The sequence below is a fragment of the Cotesia glomerata genome, linkage group LG6, assembly GCF_020080835.1.
Source record: "Cotesia glomerata isolate CgM1 linkage group LG6, MPM_Cglom_v2.3, whole genome shotgun sequence".
Classification (NCBI taxonomy): domain Eukaryota; kingdom Metazoa; phylum Arthropoda; class Insecta; order Hymenoptera; family Braconidae; genus Cotesia; species Cotesia glomerata.
Window position 1 is genome coordinate 22871778 of NC_058163.1, and position 22184 is coordinate 22893961.

At 26.3% G+C, this 22184-nt stretch overlaps 1 protein-coding gene across 6 annotated transcripts in view; it reads left to right on the forward strand.

The window, feature by feature from the left end:
* Positions 1-22184, forward strand: part of LOC123267825 (UDP-N-acetylglucosamine--peptide N-acetylglucosaminyltransferase 110 kDa subunit) — a 36194-nt gene that overhangs the window by 2197 nt on the left and 11813 nt on the right. The window contains exons 1-6 of one of the 6 annotated variants that reach the window (XM_044732686.1): positions 3603-3750; positions 4062-4162; positions 6291-6441; positions 8223-8466; positions 8546-8614; positions 12667-12863. In XM_044732686.1, coding sequence (XP_044588621.1) covers positions 4069-4162; positions 6291-6441; positions 8223-8466; positions 8546-8614; positions 12667-12863 — 755 coding nt within the window. In that variant the 5' untranslated portion in view covers positions 3603-3750; positions 4062-4068. Of the gene's footprint in view, positions 1-3602; positions 3983-4061; positions 4163-5879; positions 6208-6290; positions 6442-8222; positions 8467-8545; positions 8615-12666; positions 12864-22184 lie in introns of those variants that run through there. The other 5 variants (XM_044732683.1, XM_044732684.1, XM_044732680.1 and 2 more) reach the window with 5 other exon arrangements.

The window sequence follows — 22184 nt, forward strand, 5'->3', positions numbered from 1 at the left end:
TAGAAATGTTTTTTTACTTTCGTAATAAATTTTTTTTAGTAACAAAATAACAATTTTTTTAATAAAAAAATGCCTGAGACAGCAAAAAATATCCTTACAGAGAATCACCCATATAGATTTTGTTTATTTTTCGGATACTTAAAAGAGCATTTTTGAAAAATAAGATTTTTTTTTTTAACAAAAATACATCAAAAAGTGATATTTTTTTCGTCAAAGATTTGTAAATGGAAACTAGACACAAATTGAAATTTTTTTTGAATATTTGCACTTTTTAGGGAAAAATATGTCGATTCCCAAAAAAAAAATTTTTTTTTACGCCCTGAAGGCTCCTGGTATTCATTTCGGGTGCCACAAGGGGTATGATAAATTTAATTTAAATTAAAAAATTCGATAAACTAAGCTCTTTAAGCGCTAAAATCATCCACATGGGAGATTTTCAAGCCTTCCAAGCTCGAAAAACGGGAAGTTACAGGGATGGCCTGCGCCGGTCAACCAATTTCCAGATTGTTTTTTCTGATTTTGGTCAATTTTCATTCTTAGTGGCAGCTGAACGGTTATTTTTTGGGCATTTAGGGGTTTACGCCCTGAAGGCTCCTGGTACCCACTTCGGGTGTCATTAGGGTGTATGATAAATTTTTTTTTTTTGGCGAATTGACCTACTTTTACCTGGAACGTGAAATAACGCCAAAAAACATTCTTTGTCGAAGTTAAAATTTTTTTGGGCTTAGAAAAAAAAATTGCATTTTTTCATACTCGCTTACGGCATCTGTAACGTGATATAACGCACACAACTTTACCATGGAATTAAAAAAATCGACAAACCTTATTATCCAGCAAGGTCACTTGCTTGCACTAGATTGATCGCACTGCCTCCTTGTGGACTTGGGTGTGAGTTATGATCGTCACGCGAGATTTATTTAAGTCTATTGTTATTAAATGAGTATTTATACGATAATGAAGCTACGGAAGAAAATTTCCAGGAATTTAAATGATGACTCATGGCCAAAAATTTTTCTTTATTTCAACAGCCAATATATAAGTAAGGACTGTCCTACATTAGAATTAGTTTAGTTTTCTTTTACTTACTTGAACAATTGATAATTTCGCGCGATGGGTTATATTCAACCAGAACAGCAGTAGTTTCCGTGGCGGGATAATATCTTAGCAAATAGCAGCAACTACGAAAGTGGCCCATTTGATTATTTATACCCACTAGACAGGCACGTATTAATTAGATTTTTTGCCAAAGTAACTTTTATAGGAGACCTTAAATACCTGGGTATTTCTATTGACAAGCAAAGTCATAGCGATAAAACCAGACATTTTTTGGCCACGTAGGAGGTAAGGTTCGGAGGCCAAACTTATGAATACCTTCACCGTCACGAAGTAAGAAACTCGATCTTGGAAAGTACGATAACGCCTTTAGTGTTCATCCCATTATGGGAGTTCCGTCTCCCTCAGACAAATCCAAATGACACATTTGAAGTTATAGTAGAAGTCGACGAAGTTAACCAAATCCTAAATCAATGCCAGTAAGGGAGCCAACGGAAGTACGTCACAGATAAATTCGTAATTTTTTTATTAAAATTTTTAATATTTTTATTGAATGTACTATATATTTTTGTTGTTATTTTTTTTTTTAAATAATCAAATAAATTATTTTTTCTAGAAAACCCAAAAAAATAGATAGATATTTATTTCAATGTATAACAGTGGAAATTCACTAAAAATTTCAATTAATAATATGTTTATAAAATTTTCTATAGAAAATTTAATATATTAATAAACGAAACTATGAAGAAAATTCACATAAAATAAATAATTGTAAGCTCAAACAAACATAATTATACACGGAAAAAAGTAAACTGTAATAAATAACAGTCGATTTATAATAAGTAATGATCAACTGTTAAAAATTATCATTTCAAACAGTAAAATCGTAATTTTACTATTCACTTTATAATATTTACCATTTTAACGTTACAATTTACTCTTTACATGGAAGAAAATACTATTTAAAACAGTAATATTCGCTATGTAAGTGTCTAAAATGTTAAAGTATATTACATACCTAGGCCAGTAAAATAAGAAAAGTCTCAGATCACATGTAATTGTTGGCCGAGGCGAAGCCGAGGTTGACAAACATGTGATCTGAGGCTTACTCTTACTGGCCAAGGTGTGTATACTATTTTTCTGCTCGACGTAGCCGGAGTGTGGCTACTTTGTTTAGCGCAGCGGGCAGAAAGTTGCCACTTTCCGGCCGGAGGGCAGAAAAGTATAATAATTAAGAATTCAAACTTTGATATTTATCATTTCGTACCTAAAAAATAATCTTATGATATGTAAAAAGTATAAAATAAAGTTAGTAAATTTCTAATACAAGCACCGTCAATATTTACAAAGTAAAATGGTAAATTTTAAACGCAACGCTAAAAATCAAACTGTAATTATTGACTTGCTTGGACTGGTAAAATGTATATTTTAAAAGTATAATTTTTATTGTTTCAAATGTTAAATTCTCCCAGAGTGAGATCCCCATCTCTTTCATCTAAGTTTCCCTTCTCCTCATAATATGGACTATATATTGAAACGGCAATTTTTACTGTTTGAAACTGTAATTTTTTAAGATGAAAGAGTCGTTATTTACTATCGTGACAGCTACTAATCACTTATTTTGTATATTAAATTATAAATTGTGGCTTTTATACTTTCTACATTAAGTTCTGTAATATTTATATTTTTGCCACCCGATATCCGCTTTACTGTTTGAAACTATAAAAATTAACCGGAACCCGAGTGAATATTACAGTTTACTTTTTCCGTGTAGAAATTATCCAAAAAAAAAAGTACTATACATAGAGATAGTACATAGAACTACTATACATATAGAGATAGGGTAGAAGTACCGTTTGTGGCCACTGTACCGTTTATGGCCATTTATTGCTCAAATAAACGATAGAAATGAATTTATATTAATAAACCATAATAAACTCAATTTATTTTGATACAAATTTTTTAAAACTCAACAAAAATATGGTTATAATATTATAATTTTTTATAAATTAATTCAAATGTTAACTGGCCAAAAACGGTGCTAAGGTGGCCAAAAACAGTACTTCCACCCTAGTTAAAGATAAAAAATTCCTAAATGGTAAATCACCAGAGAAATAATTTGAATATTCAAAAATATGCAAATAAAATATTTCAAATAAATTTGATGGTTCAATTAAAAGAAAATCAATAAAATATTAGTCTCTTGATAATTACAGTCTGAATAATGAACAATATTTAATAACTACAGCTAAATATAAAGACATTTACTAAATTATTAGATCATATCATCATACAAAATTAAAATTGAAAAGGCCTAAAATTAGAAAATAGTCCATTAAAGCAATTTAAATTTGTTAAAAATGGAAATATAAACCAAAGATATATACAGAGGAAATGTTTTCCTAATTTTTAACTTCCCGCGAAAATTTTAAAAATAGGTTTGAGATTTAAAAGAATTATTTTTAAAAATTTTTATTATTAACTGTGATATTAATTAATAACTAATTTTTTGAGGTTAATACTTAAAGGATTTTTTTCACAAAATCCAATTAATAATTTTAAAAACTGTAACTCAATTGATAAAATAAAATAGAAAGAGAGAGGGAGAGAGAGAGAGAGAGATGACGACTGAGAGCCAGGTCATGGATTGCAAATCAATTAAATATGGCGTCTTCAAATAACTCGTATAGTTATCGGGTATGATATCTCATTTTTTTACGTTTAATTAACGGCACAATCAAAAGTAGCAATTTAAAGCCATTGTTTCGGTACGGTCTAACGAATAATTAAAAAGTTTTTTTATTTTTTCGCATCGGGAGTTGTTTTCTCCGAAAAAGGCCGTGAGTTGTGCTCGAGCGGCAGACAAAGACACTTGAACATCCAAAATTAAATGTATTAAATAAATTAACATTGATAATTTTTATTAATAGTTATAATTATTCATCATTATCATCATAATCATAACTTCGAGAATAATCAGAGTGATTAATTGAATAAATAATTAACAGAGACAAAATGCAAGCACCACAACAGCCTCAGCAGGGACATCAGATTGCAGGTGCCAGTGTTATATTAAAAATGAATGAAATTCAGCAACTTTCTACAGTCGGTGAGTAATTTTATTTTTTTTTTAATAATTATATCGGTTATTTTTACCATAATTATTTTTTTTTAATTTTGCAAACACGTTAAAATAAAATTTTGCTAAAATTATTTAGAAAAAAAAAATTATTAGATTAATTATCCCCATTAATTGACAGAAAAATTAATTAACATATGCATTATACGTATAAAGCACACGAACACGTGTTCATGTGTATTGATCAGGTTTCTTTGTTACGTGAAACTAATAATACAGCTTATGCGCAAGCCGAGTTTAAATCAATCTCTAATTAAAAATTATATCAATCTTAGTTACAAGCCAGGAATATTTTTCCAAAAAATTACATTAAAGTTAGCAGTCAGTTAACTATTTTTTAATTTTTTTAACAAATAGATTTTTTCCAAAAAAATATTTTGTAAAAAAATGCATTTTTTATTTTTTTTAATTTCTAAAATGTCAATTTTTTTTGTCATAATTTATTGGTCAAAAAAATTATCAAATATCAACTAAATTACACAGAAAAAAAGGTTCACTTGAGCCAAGAAAATATTTTTCTTCCTAATTATTTTCTTGAGTGAAAAAAAATTTTTTTTTGACAAGAAATTTCACTTATTCCAACAAAATTAATTCTCTTGCTATAATAAATACGTATCTTGATCCAAGAAAATTTATTTAAGTCAAGAAAATCTTGTTGTTTTGAGAAAATTCAGCCTCTTGCTCCAAAAAATTTAGTTCTTGATAGAAGTAAATTTTCTTGTCTTGAGAAAATTTCTATCTTGCTCCAAAAAATTAAATATAAAGATAGAAGTGAATGTTCATTAATATTTTTATTGATTAAAATGTCAAATGGGAAGATCAAATAATATTGAATCATTTTTTTTCATTCAGTACGTAATTTCACACTAAAATAATATAAAATGGGTATCAAATATTCAAGAGAAAAATTTTCTCAAGGTGAGAAAATTTTTTTCTCAGCCAAGTAGGTGGCGCTGCTTCCCTAAAGTATCTAAAAATCTTGATCAAATATAAAAATTTATTGTATCAAGTATTTATGATAATTTGAATTAAGAAAAAATGACTTCCATCAAGAATAGAATTTCAAGAAAAATTTTTACTTCAGCCAACACAACTCCGGTCTTCCTTCAGACACCCGAAAATTTTCTTGAGCCAAGAATTTTGTTCTCCAGTTAATAAATTTTTCTTTCTGCGTAATTTTCATTTCCAGAAATTTAAACTTCAAATTATAATTTAATAATTTTCATAATTTAAAATTAAAGTGTCAGTACAAATTATAATGATACTGTACTATACCACTGTCATTGTTATTGTCATGCTATAGTATTAGAATTAAAGAAAAAAATCAGTGGAATATTCCAGGTCCCATCTGCTTTACATAAACTGTACAATAAAATTCCTTTTTCGTTTATGTCCATTACAATACTCATCAGTAACGTATCAATATAAAAATCTCTAATTATATTTGTTAAAATATTTATTTAAATATTTTTCAAAATGAAATTTGAAGGTAACTTTTTTTACTTAATTTTTTATTTAAAAATTTATATTTGATTTATTTAAAAAAAAATTATTAGATAATTTTGCAAAGGTAAAAATAAATCAAAGTAGGGCACTAGAAATAGTAATTACACTCCTGGTCGTTGCTACATTCCCCCCTAGTTCATTTGATTTGGTTCCTGCTCCCTACTGAGTGGGTCTGTGCTCCCTTCCATGTAATTTGAACGCAGGGTGAAACCTGGACAGGAAAATATTACGCAGCTGTTATAAGTTTCAACTCCGTCACGGTTATAATATAAAAACTGCGTTGTGAGAAAAAACTAAATTTAACAAAATCGCTAAAGTTTATATTAATTATTCTGATAATAAAATGAATCCTCAGATAACAAACATTTATTCTTTGAATAAATTGACTAAAAAAAATGCTCAAGTATATTCTAATTATTACTCGGGACAAAATATAGTTGTGGGCAATCACAACGCAGAAGGTGAATTTAAGAGATTACATGATTTTATTTTAATAAATAATTCATATTGTTAGTAAAATATTTTTTTTTTTTTTTAATAATTAATTATTTATGAAAAATTGTTGAATAAAAATTTTGATTTTTAATTTCAGGGCTCTTGGAGTTGGCGCATCGTGAATACCAGTCCGGAGATTATGAAAACGCCGAGAGACATTGCATGCAGTTATGGCGACAAGAAACAAACAATACTGGTGTTTTATTACTGTTATCATCCATACACTTCCAATGTCGGCGCCTAGAAAAGTAAATATTTTTTTATTATGAAAATAAAGTTAGCCGACATCTAAAAATTTTTATGATTTTTTTTATTAAAAAATTATTACAAAAAAATTTTTTTCATTTGTTAAAAACTTCAAAAACTATAAGTGCAATTTTTTAAAAATATTTTTTAGTTATCATTTAATAAATTAAGCAAAATAAAAAAATCAAAAATGTCGGCTAACTTTATTATTTTTTTTATTTATTTTTAAAATTTTTAAAATAAAATTAATCATTAATTACATTAAAGTTAGCAATCACGACTATTTTTTAATTTTATTTAACAAAAAAATTGGTTCTAAAAACTTGCATTTTTAATTTGTTTTAAATTTCTAAATCTCAATTTTTTTTTTCATTTTTTTTGCCATAATTTATTTGTTACAAAAATTATGACCTTAAAGTTAGCAGTCGCTAGAGAATTTTTTAATTAAAAAATTTGTTTCAAAAAATTATTTTTAAAAAATAGCATTTTTAATTTTTTTAAATTTCTACGTCAATTTAAAAAAAAAATTTATTTGTTAGAAAAGATTCTAAAAATTATTAAATATCTTCTAAATTTATGATCATACAAAAATTATTAAATATCTCTCAAGTTAATTGTCATTAATAATTACTAGTAACATGCAATCATTAATTTACAGGTTATGAATAAGAAAATTTTGACTCAATAATTTTTTTATATTTATAATTATACTTTACATAGTTTGGGTATTTTTTTAATGAATTTTAAAAATAATAGCGCTATTTTAGGATCAATTTTAATTAATTTAATGGAAAAATGTCACAGAAAAAATTTATAGAATTAAAAAACTATTGAAAACTCCTCCAAAAATTTGATAAAAAATTTACTGCTAAAAATATATAAAATCAAAATAAAGCACTAATTTTCATGAAGACCTTTTTGATGATACCAAATTAAATTAAAAATAATAATATGCTCAGAAAATTTTATTTACTCTCTAAATTATTTAAATTATAAATATCGCTGAAAAAATATAAAATCCAATTTATGATAGAGATATACTCGTTGAAAAATTTTTCTTAGTCTTTAATTATATAAATTAATTTTTGACAAATAAATATATTGACAATATAATTTAAAAACTAATTTTATCATATAAATTAATGAAAATTAATTTAGCGGTCATTTGATAATTTTAAGAATTTTTTTAATAAATAAATTATGTCAAAAAAAAATGAGTAAAAAAATTACAATACTAAAGCTGACAGATATTAAAATTTTTTTTTAGAATTTTATAGTAATTAAATTATGATAAAAAAAATTTAATTAAAAAATTCCACATGTGAAAATTAATAAAAATTACAAGTGAAAATTTTTAGAAGCATTTTTTATTGTAATTGGTTTATTAAAAAAATTTTTAAAATTAATAGCTGACGACTAACTTCAATATTATAAAAAATTGACATGTAGAAATTTTAAAAAATTAAAAATGTAATTTTTTTTAAATAATTTTTTGGAACAAAATTTTTTATTGACAAAAATAACAAAATTGTCAAGTGACAGCTAAATTTAATGATGAAAATAAAGTCAGCCGACATCTAAAAATTTTTATTAAAGAATTATTAAAAAAAAATTTTTTCATTTGTTAAAAACTTCAAAAACTATAAGTGCAATTTTTTGAAAATATTTTTTAGATATAATTTAATAAATTAAGCAAAATAAAAAAATAAAAAATATCGGCTAATTTTATTATTATAATTTAATGTCATAAATTATATAAATTAAATGTAATATAATTTTTCAGATCTGCACACTACAGCAGTCTTGCCATAAAGCAAAACCCACTGTTAGCAGAAGCTTACAGTAACTTGGGAAACGTCTACAAGGAGCGAGGACAGCTCCAAGAAGCTCTGGAAAATTACAGACATGCAGTCAGACTAAAGCCGGATTTCATTGACGGGTATATAAATTTGGCTGCGGCGCTAGTCGCTGCCGGAGATATGGAGCAAGCTGTTCAAGCTTATGTTACTGCTTTGCAATACAATCCAGTGAGTAATCCATCTAATCTCACGTATATAATATCATTTTACCGTTGTCTATAATTAATAATTTAATTATTGCTTCCAGGATCTGTACTGTGTTCGCAGTGATCTCGGTAATCTTTTGAAAGCATTAGCAAGACTTGATGAAGCCAAGGTAACTTTAACTATAAGCTAGTAATCATTTATCACGTGTCACAATACTATGAATTAGTACTCTTAATTTTTTGTTTCTTTAGTTTATTTTTTTTTTTTAATTTGAAAATATGAGATTTATTAATATTGTTTTATTTTATCAGAGAGTACTAATACATAACGTGCATGTGGCTCCAGTAAAGTTCTTAAGCAATGCGTAGAGCGATTTTAATTTGGTTTTAATTTAATTGCTCAATGCAGAAAGCTATCTTTTTTTTTTTTTTAATATTTTAATGAATTTTTTTTATGCTGGCTAATTTTATGCTGCGCAGCGCGAGTCTGCAATCAAAATTTATCTCTTAAGTACATTTGATTAATTTTTTTTTGCACAAAAAAATATATATTATTAATATTAAATTTAAGAAAAAAATGGAACAATTTATAATTTTGATTGCAGACTGGAATTTTTTATTCCGTCAACATTGTTGATGAAGGTGGTTAATTATTGGAGCAACACGTTGACGGAAGCAGCGCGACATGGAATCATTTAAAATAATTAAAAACATTTTATTAATTTTTAAAATGCTTCCATGTGCATTGTGTTTGTTATATTGATCTTATTTTATGCGCTAAAATTTTATTATATTTCAACAAGTATTTATAAGATTTTTAAAATAAGATCAATGCGCGCGATAATTCATCATTAGCTATCATTTTTAATTAATTTATCACTTTTTTTTTGTACAGCAATATATGTATTCATTAATTTTTATCATCACATGCATTATTTGCGCGAGAATACTTGATTTGAATTGATGGTTATTTTTTTGAATTATTCAGAATTTAAATATAATGATTTATTTAATTAGTCTATATTGAGAGAATAAGAAAAATTTTGTCTCCAGAATAGTAATATGATAAAAATTGTTTTTTTTAGTGAAATTTAGTGTCATTGCAAAATTCTTGACTTGAATTTGTGCCTTTTCAAGGTTTTATTTCATTCTCACCGATAGTCAATTTATGATGATAAGTATTTAGGCTGCATTCAAAAATTCTCTATCTCTAGATACATAATTAAGAAATGATCTTGTATCTTGTGAACTATTGACATTTTTGAAGATATATGCTCATCCCGATGTTACACTCATCGAGACCTTTCATTTGAGTACCCACATTAATTTTTTATATATTTATATATATTATATATATGTATATATAAAAAAATATATCAAAAATGCATGTGGGGACTCAAATGAAAGCTGTTGATGAGTGTAACATCGGGATGAGCTTATATTTTTAGAAATATCAACAATTAAGAAATTACCTTGTATCTTGTCAACTACTGATATTTTTAAAGATATAAGCTCACCCCAGCATTATACTCATCGAGACCTTTCATTTGAGTACCCACATCAATTTTTCATATATTTTATATATTTATATATATATCATATATATGTATATATGAAAAATATATCAAAAGTGCATGTGGGTACTCAAATGAAAGCTCTTGATGAGTGTAACATCGGGATGAGCTTATATCTTTAAAAATATCAACAATTAAGAAATGACATTGTATCTTGTCAACTAATGGTTTTTTTAAAGATATTACCTCGCCCCGACATTACACTCATCGAAACCTTTCATTTGAGTACCCACATCAATTTTTCATTTATTTCATATATTTATATATATATATGAAAAATATATGAAAAAGCATGTTGGTACTCAAATGAAAGCTCTTGATGAGGGTAACATCGGGATGAGCTTATATCTTTATAAATGTCAATAGTTAAGAAATTAGAGTGCAATTTAACAAATATCTTTTGAACTATTGACATTTTTAAAGATATAATAAGATAAATAAGCTCACTCTGACATGGCACTCATCGAGACCTTTCATTTGAGTACCTACATCATTTTTTTATATATTTATATATATTATATATATGTATATATCAAAAATGCATGTGGGTACTCAAATGAAAGCTCTTGACGAGTGTAACATCGGGATGAGCTTATATCTTTAAGAACGCCAATATTTAACGAAATACAGTGCAATTTAACAAAAGTCACAATTTAATAAAGCAAAATTTTATTTATTTATAGTTTACAATTCACGGCAGTCACATAATGACTGCAAGGTTGCTAGTTATGAACATTTAAATAAATCATTGTAATTACCTAATAAAACTGTGTAGAATTAAAAAAAAAAAAATCAAGTACTCTGCTTAACAGCGCGGCGCTGGCGGATAAAAAAAAATATATTTACAAAATTTAATTAAATCATTTTAATAAAAATAAAAATAAAAATAATTAAATGAATTACTTTAAAATAACAAAATAAATTAAATGAATAAATATTTTAATTTGTAAATATATTTATGCAAAATACGCGCGAACGAAAAAAAAAAGAAAGTTATCTGCATTTAAATTACCACATAAACGATTCTTAAGAACTTTTAATGGATTAATATAATTTTATCTTTTTTATTATTTTAAAAATAAAATTTCCATAGAAAACAACCATCAGTTGAACAAAAAAAGTCTTATTTAAAAAAAGAATATTTCACTGAGAAATCAAATAAAATAAATAAAATAAAAAAATAAAAAAGAAAAAATGAATAGTGTAAGTGACAAAAAAAATAGTAATAAGGGGTTGAGAAGAGGGAAGAGGGGAGAGAGAGTGTATTGAAGAGACATTAACGCAGCTGTCTTGTTGTTGACGGGATTATCAACTTTAGGAGAGGAAGTCGGATCTATTCAATCGGTATCAGCCCATACTGTTTGCTACATCAAAGGGTGAAATCTCATGAACGAGAGTCCGGTTCGTTCAGTAACGCACACTCATACTCAATGTGTCTCTCCTCAGAGTGTCTATACGTTTAGTGTATGAGAGAGCTTGCGACCCATACCTACCGTCAACCTACCAAAGGGTATACCAAAGGTAATGTAGATCCCAAGGCCGATCTCTATCCACTCCCTTCAGATCACCATCAATCCTTTTATTTCCAATTTGTTACTCCAATCCTTTTATATTTTTCTCCAATCCCAACTTTTAATTTAGCTCTCAATCTAACAAGTAGTTTTTTTTTTTTTTTTTTAAATCCTCGATTCTTTATCAAATATTTACTAAAATTAAAAAAAAAAATTTTATTTAAATCCAATTCTCCCTTGAGATCGGCCAAACCGCAATCCCCTTTTTTATTTATTCTTCTTTAGGTACGGAATTTAATACAGTGTATTTATGCAAGCCCGCCTCTCGCAATGCGCGTAATATTTTTTATTTATTTTTATTTTTTTTCTACCTTTTTTTTTTGGACAATTTTTTGCATCCCTAAAATTATTGCAGGTCCTGAATAAAAAAGTTTTTTATTAATAAATATTTGCTAAAGAATTAACCAGACGCATTCAGGAAATTCTATAGCAAAGCAAAAAAAAACAGCTGACACTCCTAGCGCGTCCTTACATTAATTCATAGTCATTATTATGCTCATTACATCCATAAACACCCAATGCATCCTTAGAATTTAATACATACACTAGCTAACAACAACACATTAATTATTTATTGAAAAAACAAGTCTCAAGGAATTATTATAATTTTTTATTTGTAAAATTAAATTTAAAAAAAAAAAATACGATAAAGTATTTTAAATTCTTTGAGATATTTTTTTTTCAATTTAAACTAGAAGTATGTAAATTATTGAATTTATTTATCTAGGAGGACATCAACAAGATCCTGGCTTAGACTTTAAACATTGCGACGTGTTCTTGACTCAATAAAAGAAAGAATTAAGAGTAATTAGTCTTATTAGATATTTTTAATCGTTATAAAAATAAATCTTTCTTGCTGATGACTGGACACTCGCAATAGCAGCAGCGCGGCAATTTGAATTATTTTATAATAATTATAACTAGTTTTATTATTATTATCATTATTATTATTGTTGTTGTTAATTGAAGTATAATAGAAAGAGAGACGGGCGAAGCGCGCGGCGCGAAATTTAATTAAAACAAGTTAATTATTTATTTATTTTTTATATTATTTTTGTCTCTTTTATTTGACTCTAGGCTTGTTACCTGAAAGCTATTGAGACTCGTCCGGATTTTGCCGTCGCCTGGAGCAATCTAGGCTGTGTTTTCAATGCACAAGGTGAAATATGGCTGGCGATTCATCACTTTGAAAAAGCTGTTGCGTTAGATCCTAATTTTCTCGATGCCTATATTAATCTTGGAAATGTCCTCAAAGAAGCCAGAATTTTTGATCGGTAAGTTTTAAATATTTTATTTATTTTATTTATAACTAGCAAACTTGCAGTCGATAAAAAATCAAACTTTTGTTTTGTTGAATAATGACTTCTGTTAAATTGCATTGTATTTTCTTAACTATAAACGTTTTTAAAAATATAAGCTCATCCTAATGTTACACTCATCAATAGCTTTCATTTAATACCCACATGCATTTTTGATATATTTTTCATATTTACATATATTATATATAAATATATAAAATATATGAAAAATTGATGTGGGTACTCAAATGAAAGGTCTTGATGAGTATAATGTCAGGATGAGCTTATATTTTTAAAAATGTCAATAGTTAACAAGATACAAGGTCATTTCTTAATTTTTGATATTTTTAAAGATATAAGCTCATCCTGATGGTATACTCATCAAGAGCTTTCATTTGAGTACCATTACGAGTTTGATATATTTTTCATATATTCATATATATAAATATATAAAATATATGAAAAATTGATGTGGGTACTTAAATGAAAGGTCTTGATGAATGTAACATCGGGATGAGCTTATATCTTTAAAAATGTCAATAGTTGACAAGATACAAGGTCTTTTCTTAATTATTGACATTTTTTAAGATATAAGCTCATCCCGATGTCACACTCATCAAGACCTTTCATTTAAATACCCACATGGTATTTTCCATATATTTTATATATATGATATTTGTGAAACATATAAATATATAAAATATATGAAAAATTGGTGTGGGTACTCAAATGAAAGGTCTCGATGAGTGTAACATCGGGATGAGCTTATATCTTTAAAAATGTCAATATTTCTCAAGATACAAGGTAATTTCTTAGTTATATATCTAGAAATAGAGAATTTTCAAATGCAGTCTAAATACTCATCATAATAAATTGACTATCGTCGCGAATTACATAAAACCTTGAAAAAGTACAAATTCAAGTCAAGACCTTTGCAATGACACTAAATTTCACTAAAAAAACCCATTTTATCAAATACCTATCCTGAAAACAAAATTTATCTTATTATTTTAATAATGTAGATTTCATTTTGCTTCTAAATTTATTTTCAAAGGATTAAATTTAATTTAAAACTTTAAAATTTAATTTTTGAATGTCCAGAAAACTTTGAAGTTAATTAAAACTTTTTCTTTTTATTTAAAAGTTCTAATGAATATTAAAAAAAATTATTTCGGATAAAAATCATCGCTGTAAAATTTTTAATCTAATTTATTTATCAATTTGGAATTAAAACAATCAGAGAAATAAATTTTCCTGACAATTAAAATTGCAAATCGACGTGAAATATCTCGACATTTATTTCTTTGGCTTTTATCGAGTAATCTCAAGGGTGTGAAAGCAACGAAAGTCTTCCGTGAACCCTTTTATTGATCTTAAAACTCCCAGTGTAACCCTCAAGGCCTCTTTGACTTCTTATTTTTCGCGTCATTTTCATCCCCACGTCTTTCACTCTGATTTATTATTTAATATCCATTCGAGGAGAAGAAATAAAAATAAACCTATTTAAATGGAACGAATTTTCGATATTTTATCGCTAAATTTATTTTTCCTGACATTTTATTCGGCTGTCACGGAACCTTTCTTTTCTTTTTTTTTTTTTTTTTCAATTAAATTTACTACACAAATAAATAATAACATTTTTTATAACAGTAATTGTGAATCTCAGCTTAGATAATTGAAATTCTAATGACGTAGAAGCTCATATGCTCCGAAGAGCATCCCGGAGCTATTTCACAGAATTTAATCTGATTTAAAGACTTTTAATTTTTTCCACTTGTCTTTAATTTAATATTGACAGTATAATTTCTGCCAGCAAATTATTAACTTGATAATAAATTATTAAAATTATGAACGTTTAATTTCCGTGATATCAACGTGCATAGTAATCGCTTAGCAACCAATTATCAAGCTCAAATACAATTAACGACCAAAGTTTTCGCCACAAACTAACCGCATAGTAATTATCGGCCTTGATTGTTCAAGGTACTAACGATCTTTAAAAATCACCTTTGATATTTTTTTATAAATTTACTGAACAGAGTCCCGGAAAGTATCGATCTTGTTATTAGTTTATTTATTACAGTTTCCGGCTCATTATTTTTTAATAAAAACTCTGGTAAAGAAAAACAATACTTGTAGAAAAAAAAAAAAAAAAAATATACTTGAGATTTTTATACTCGTACAGTTTTAGTCTTTAAATCTTGTGCTAGATAGCTCAGAACGAAAGATATAAAGGAGTTCAATACGTCTTATTTATTCAAGCATTTTATTTTATTTCTTTTAAAATTTACAATAAAAATCTTCTTTGAATTTCAATATTACAGAAGGTAATTTATTATTAAAGTTATTCTAAGTAGTATTTACTGTACCCAGATGTGATATTTATTTATTTATTTATTTGCATATTTTTTCTTCATTAATGTAAATTAAAAATAATTTATAATTAATGGTTAAAATTTTTGATATTACGACTAAAATATTAGTCTTAGAAAAATTTTTTTCAAACAAAAGTTAAAAATTTAATTTTATAAAAAAAATGTCTTATGTTTTTTTCTTGGGATCAATAATTTCACCATAATTTTAAAAGTAAGATTAATAATTATTTATTTGTAAAGAAACTCTCTCGGCAATTTACAACAATATGTTACATTTTTATGTATTGAATGTTTAGAAATAATGATTTTATACATTGCATAGCATCTGCAAGGAGAAGATAAATTTAAGAAGTTTAAAAAAATTTTAAAAATTAAAAAAAGGCGCGCAGTAGCCCTATCAGATCCGGCCCTTGCTTACCAAAGCATTAGACCGAGTTCGAGTCCGGCGTACACCAATGAATATTTTCACCAATGAATATTTTGACCTTAGTAGTTTATGCGACTTTAGGACAAATTTTAAAAAAAAAATTAAAAACAAAAAGAAATTTTTTAAATTTGAAATAAAAAATTATAAAAATTTGAAAGATAAGAAAAACATATTATGTCTGATAGTTTATAATCACTATTTGTACACCTGGAATGTTATTATTTTAGAATCACCCTTTTTGCTTATAAAATAAAATTTGAACTTTTTATTATGAATCTTATTTTTGGAATTACAGTGAAAATAAGCTAAAAAAACTCCATTAGTGGCACTTTTTCTTTCAATGAAAAAATTTTCTACTTGGAATAAAAATTAAAAATTTTTTTGATCTAAAGCTCTTAAAGATTAGAAATAATATATTCATTATTGAAATTAATGATTTCATTAATTGAATAAGTATCAAAATCAAAGAAAGTTTCAGTAATGGGGTCCCCTCCACTAATGGGGTCTTTTACCCTATTGGTTTCTTTTTTAAATTATAAGAAACATTTTTTTTGTAAAATAAAATTTTGAACAATTTTTGTTTAATAAATTTTTGATAGGACCAATATTTTCGCTGTAATATTAAAAATTTGAACGATTTATTTTAAAATTGCGGTAAAAATTTTGATCTTAATAATCCTATATTATAAAATGGATGAAAGTCTTGAAGTTAGTCAAAGGTCGAAATTCGCAAAAAACGGGCCACGATTCATTATTAATTGAAATTTAGGCGCGCGCGTAGCGCGCTATTCAAATTTCTAGTTACATTTAAAATATAACTTACCAAAAACATAATTTAAAAAAAAAAAATTATTACCTCAATAATTTCACGAAATTAAATCCGTAGAATTTAATGTGTGAATCTACGGAAACGCTATAACTTCAAAACTACTCGGGCGATTGATTTGAAATTTCTTTTATTAAATTTTTATTACTTCTTCGAGTAACCTGATCGTAAAAAAAAAATTTCCCCGCACAATTTGATCGGCAATCGTTGAAAAAAATAATCTAAACGACGGTCTTAAAGTTTGTGCGAAATAAAAGTGACTCAGTTATTTCTGGCCTGGGATCTAAACCTGGTGTGGATAGTCACGAGTCATACATTTCATCTTAAATAATACGCAAAATATGTAAAATACTTTTAATAAAACTTTACAACTTAATCTTGGAGAATTCACGGCCCCATTCATAAAAAAAGTACGGGTAAGGTTCAGAGTTATTACTTAGAAGGCAACAGTCCATTACGTGGAATAGATTTAACAAAACTTAGTGGTCTTTTTTTTTTTCTTAATTTAATCTGAGAATAAGACGGTAGGTTTAAGCACACCCAAAACTTTATCCATCTTTTAGGGTACTTTTATTTAATTCTTTTATTAGAATCGATCCTGTCGCTTTTCCATTTTCCAAAACTAAGCTCGGAGGTATGCTTTAGAAAATCATTCTTTTTATCATTGCCATTGTCTGTATGACGCTATAAAAGACCGGATTCAACTTGTTTTATTCTTCTTTTCATTACACGGTTGGCCAAACGATCATATAAAGGAGAATAAGTGAAAAAAATATAAAACTCGGTTCTATACAGCCACCGGAAAATAAAATCCCGTTGGGACGCAATCTAACTCATTCGTATGATTGCTTGAATTTTCCCATTATTTTTAATTATTCACCGTTTAATAAAAGCATTAAAAATTAATCGGGCATTATTAAATATTCCGCCACTATTTTGTTCCATTATTCTGAATTGTTATGGCTCCAAGCATTCCAATATATTTTTTATGACGCTATTATTAAACTCACGTTTTATTGTTTATATGATAAATCTTTTTGACAACATTTTATTATCTACTTAAAAGTACCGAGTTATCATCTATTGATTTATGGATTACTATTGTCCACCGTTTATGTCCTTCGTGATGGAATATTACCGATAAAATGTTACTTTATTGTTACTAGAAATTCAAATTGCGCGCATACGCGCGTGCTCTAATCTTGAACCAATAAGGAATCAGGGTCCATGTTTTCGATACTAAGCTAACTTCATTCTACCATCAATTTTAGTATATAAAATATAGGATATTTGTGCCAAATTATTATTGTAGTGTTTATTTTTATGAATTTACCGTTTTATGCAGTAATAATAACTAGCAACCTTGCAGTCATTATGTGACTGCCGTGACTCGTGAACTTTAAATAAATAAAATTTTGCTTTATAAATTATGACTTTGGTTAAATTGCACTGTATTTTCTTAACCATTGATGGTTTGGAAGATATAAGCTCATTCCGATGTTACACTTATCAAGAGCTTTCATTTGAGTACCCACATGCATTTTCATATATTTTTCATATATGCATTAGGGTGTGCCAAAATGTAACTTCCGTGGAGAACCTTTTAAAATTGGAATTTTGAGTTCCACTTTTAACAGCAGCTGTGTTTGGGCATTTCCTGAGATATTTCGGGTTGAGAGAATTCATTTGATTATTTATAAGATTTTTAACAGGAGATTTAATTGGGCACTTCCGGCCAAATTTTGAATTTTCACCGGAAATACCCAAACTAAGCTTCTGTTAAAAAATTTTATGAAAATCCAATACATTGTCTCACACCAAAATATATCAGGAAATGCCCAAACGCAGCCTCTGTTAAAAGCGGAACTAAAAATTCCAATTTTAAAAGGTTCTCCGAGGTAGTTACATTTTGGCACACCCTAATATAAATCACACCCTGCGTGATTTATTTATTGAAGAAGACCCTGTCATCAGACGATCGCAAAGAATAGCCAATAGAAATAATAATATCACTTTCAAAATACCCAATTTTGTTACCACAACTTACGAGCATTCATTTGTTATGTCAGCTATACGGTTTTGGCAAGATCTACCTCCTGAAATTTCAAATTCTCTTGGATTAGAATCCTTCAAGACAAGAGTATTCGATTTTCTTATAAATCTCGAATAATAATATAATAGTGAGCTGGTTATTATGATTAAAAACATTATGTCCACTTAATCATTATGTAAATTTTATATTTTAAGCTATCATGTAAATTTTTATTGCCATCATGTACATATTAGCGGTACTTATGTGAATTATAATTTTATGTATATCATTTTTGCCATTCGGCTTTGTGCCTTGGCATTTAAACCTAATAAATAAATAAATAAATAAATAAATAAATATGCATATATATATATGATATTTGTGAAATATATAAATATATAAAATATATGAAAAATTTATGTGGGTACTCAAATGAAAGGTCTCGATGAATGTAATGTCGGGGTGAGCTTAGATCTTTAAAAATTCCAATAGTTCACAAGATACAATGTCATTTCTTAATTATTGAGATTTTTTAAGACATAAACTCATTTCGATGTTATACTCATCGACACCTTTCATTTAAGTACCCACATGGCATTTTTTATATATTTTATATATGATATTTGTAAAATATATAAATATATAAAATATATGAAAAATTGATGTGGGTACTCAAATGAAAAGTCTTGATGAGTGTAACATCGGGATGAGCTTATATCTTTAAAAATGTCAATAGTTCACAAGATACAAGGTCATTTCTAAATTATGTATCTAGAAATAAAGCATTTTTGAATGCAGTCTAAATACTTATCATAATAAATTGACTATTGGTGAGAATGATATAAAATCTTAAAAAGGCACAAATTCAAATCAAGACTTTTTCAATGACACTAAAAAAAAACCGATTTTATCATATGTATATATCCTGGACACAAAATTTTTCTTATTCTCTTAAAAATATAGATAACTTATTTTTTGAAATAATTAAAAAAATTAAAATCCTTATTTTTTAAATTCTGACTAAAGGATTCAAGCTACAATAAAATTGATACTAAATTTTTTTTGTCAGTAAGGTAAAAGCCCCAATAGATGATCATGTACCAGTATATGATCACTCCATGTATTTGTATACCTATATTTGTGAATATAGATATACAAATACATGGAGTGATCATATACTGGTACGTGATCATCTATTGGGGCTTTTACCTTATAAAGCGTTTCTTTTTCGATAAATTAACTGAATTAATGTTAAAATATTACTAAAGTATATTTTCGTTAAATTTAGTTTTTTTTTTTTTTTTTAAAAAAAACTGTAAAAAAATATTTATTAGCAATTTGTATTATAATTTATTAATATAAAAACCGCAAGCTACAAAGTATTTACAAAGGCATAGAAATACCAGCTTATGAATTTTTATTAATATTTTTATTAACTTGTTTTCTTCCCCGAGAGACCTACTATCCAAATAACTTTACTTTCACAACCATTTGCTCAATATTTATCTATTTATCAACTCTTTTTGTCCAAACAAAACTGATTTGTGATTTAATGATCTGAACAAAAAAAAGTCGGGTGTTTTTCCACTCAATGAAGCTTAAATGCGGAGTGAAATTATTTGAGCACTTGTATAATCAGCGGACGGGAAATTTCAATAAAACATTTATCTACTTAAATTCAATTAGTTGATTCCGATGTAAAATTATATTCAATATCGATTTTATTTATCTGTCCAAGCAATCTGTAATAGCAATAATTATAATGATTATTGTCGCAATAAACTAAATGAGTAAATAAAATAGCGCATGAGCAAGTTAATGTTGAATGGGCGTTTGCTAGGTCCTTCTCTTTCCTCTTTTCAAGCCATTCAGTCAATCGATACTAAAATACTATTTTCATTTTTTATTTTTTTATTTAAAAATTTATTTATTTTTAATTTAATTTAATTTTAAAAATTTAAAATTAAATTTTATTTAATTTATTTTTTTATTTTTTTTTCACATTTACTAATTTTAAAAATTATTATTAATAAAAAAACAAGAAAATTCATAAAATAAAAAGTATGTATTGGAGAAGTAAATAGTAGTCTGGCGCCGTGAAATATTATCAGCTAAGAGAGAAACAACGTATAAGAAGAAGTAGACAGTGCAATGAACGGGTAATGTTCTGTCTAGTATCCAGTATCCAGTATCATGTCGTCTTCATCAGTATTATATTTGTCTGAAGAAATAAAAAAAAATTAAAAAAAGCTATGACTGGATAAAATACATAGTAGTACACTATCCGCCTTTGTGTTAAAGTCTCCTGAAATTGAGTACAAATCACCAGACTCAGGAGACAATGAGATAGGTGATAGGGCAAAAGTCAGAGTTACCTCTCTAGAGATACCTCGTTTCATTATTATTGTTATTTTATTTTTTAAAAATAGTTTGTTTATTAAACTTTTGAATTTTTAACTTTCAATTTAAAATTCTGGATTTAAATATTAAAGATACGAAAAAATAATAGATTTTAATGTTAATTAATTTAATTTATTATTTAATTTATCGAAAAAGAAATTCTTTATACTGATAAAAAAATTTGTCTTTTATTTTTATTTTTATTAAGTTTGTTTATTAAAGTTTTTAATTTTTAACTTTTAATTTAAAATTATAGATTAAATATTAAAGATACGAAAAAATCATATATTTTAACGTTAATTCATTTAATTTATTATTTAATTTATCGAAAAAGAAATTCATTATACTGACAAAAAAAAATTAAATTGATAAAAAAATTTTTATTCAATTTTTATTTTTATTAAGTTTGTTTATTAAAGTTTTGAAATTTTAATTTTCAATTTAAAATTCTGGATTAATTATTAAAGATACAAAAAAATAATATCCGAACTTTTTTTATAAAGAATTTTATGTCGTACAAAAAAGGTCCTGAATTTTGCTCTCTTGCTTTTCCTAAAATTTAAATTTAAAGTTGAAAAATAAAGTTATAAAACTTATTCGTGAATTTTAGATATTTAAATATTAAAATATTGAAAATATAAGAAACTTTTGTTTTTAGATAATTTAATTCTCTAAAAAAAAAATTTATCAATTTTATTGTAGCTTAAATCCTTAAGTCAGAATTTTAAAATTTGAATTTTTAAAATTGTTTAAAAAAATAATTTATTATTATTTATTATTTGTTTTGTTATTGTATACATTTAAAAAATAACATAAATAATGTACTACAACAAATACTTTGTATAATATCACATATTAGGTGGTGCGTTCGACGCCGACGCCGACTCCGACGCTGACGCCGGCTCTAAGGAAATCACAATCATAGTCTACCCCTATCTCAACTTGTGATACACCGACCAAAGCCAGTAGTTTAGTTCGTAGTCCCTCGAACACATCGTTTCTCTATTTCTCTACTATTAGACAACTATCAACTATTACCTTATAACTTAAATTATCAATTTTAACTATTATTATTATTACTACTACTACTATTATTACTAATACACTATTTAAAAATCAATCTTCAAAATTTTATATCTACTATTCAATATTAACTACCGTCTACTTCTTCAACTATCAAGTATTTTTTGCTTATTAACTTTTTAAAAATTTATTTCAAATCAAATATAGAAAATTT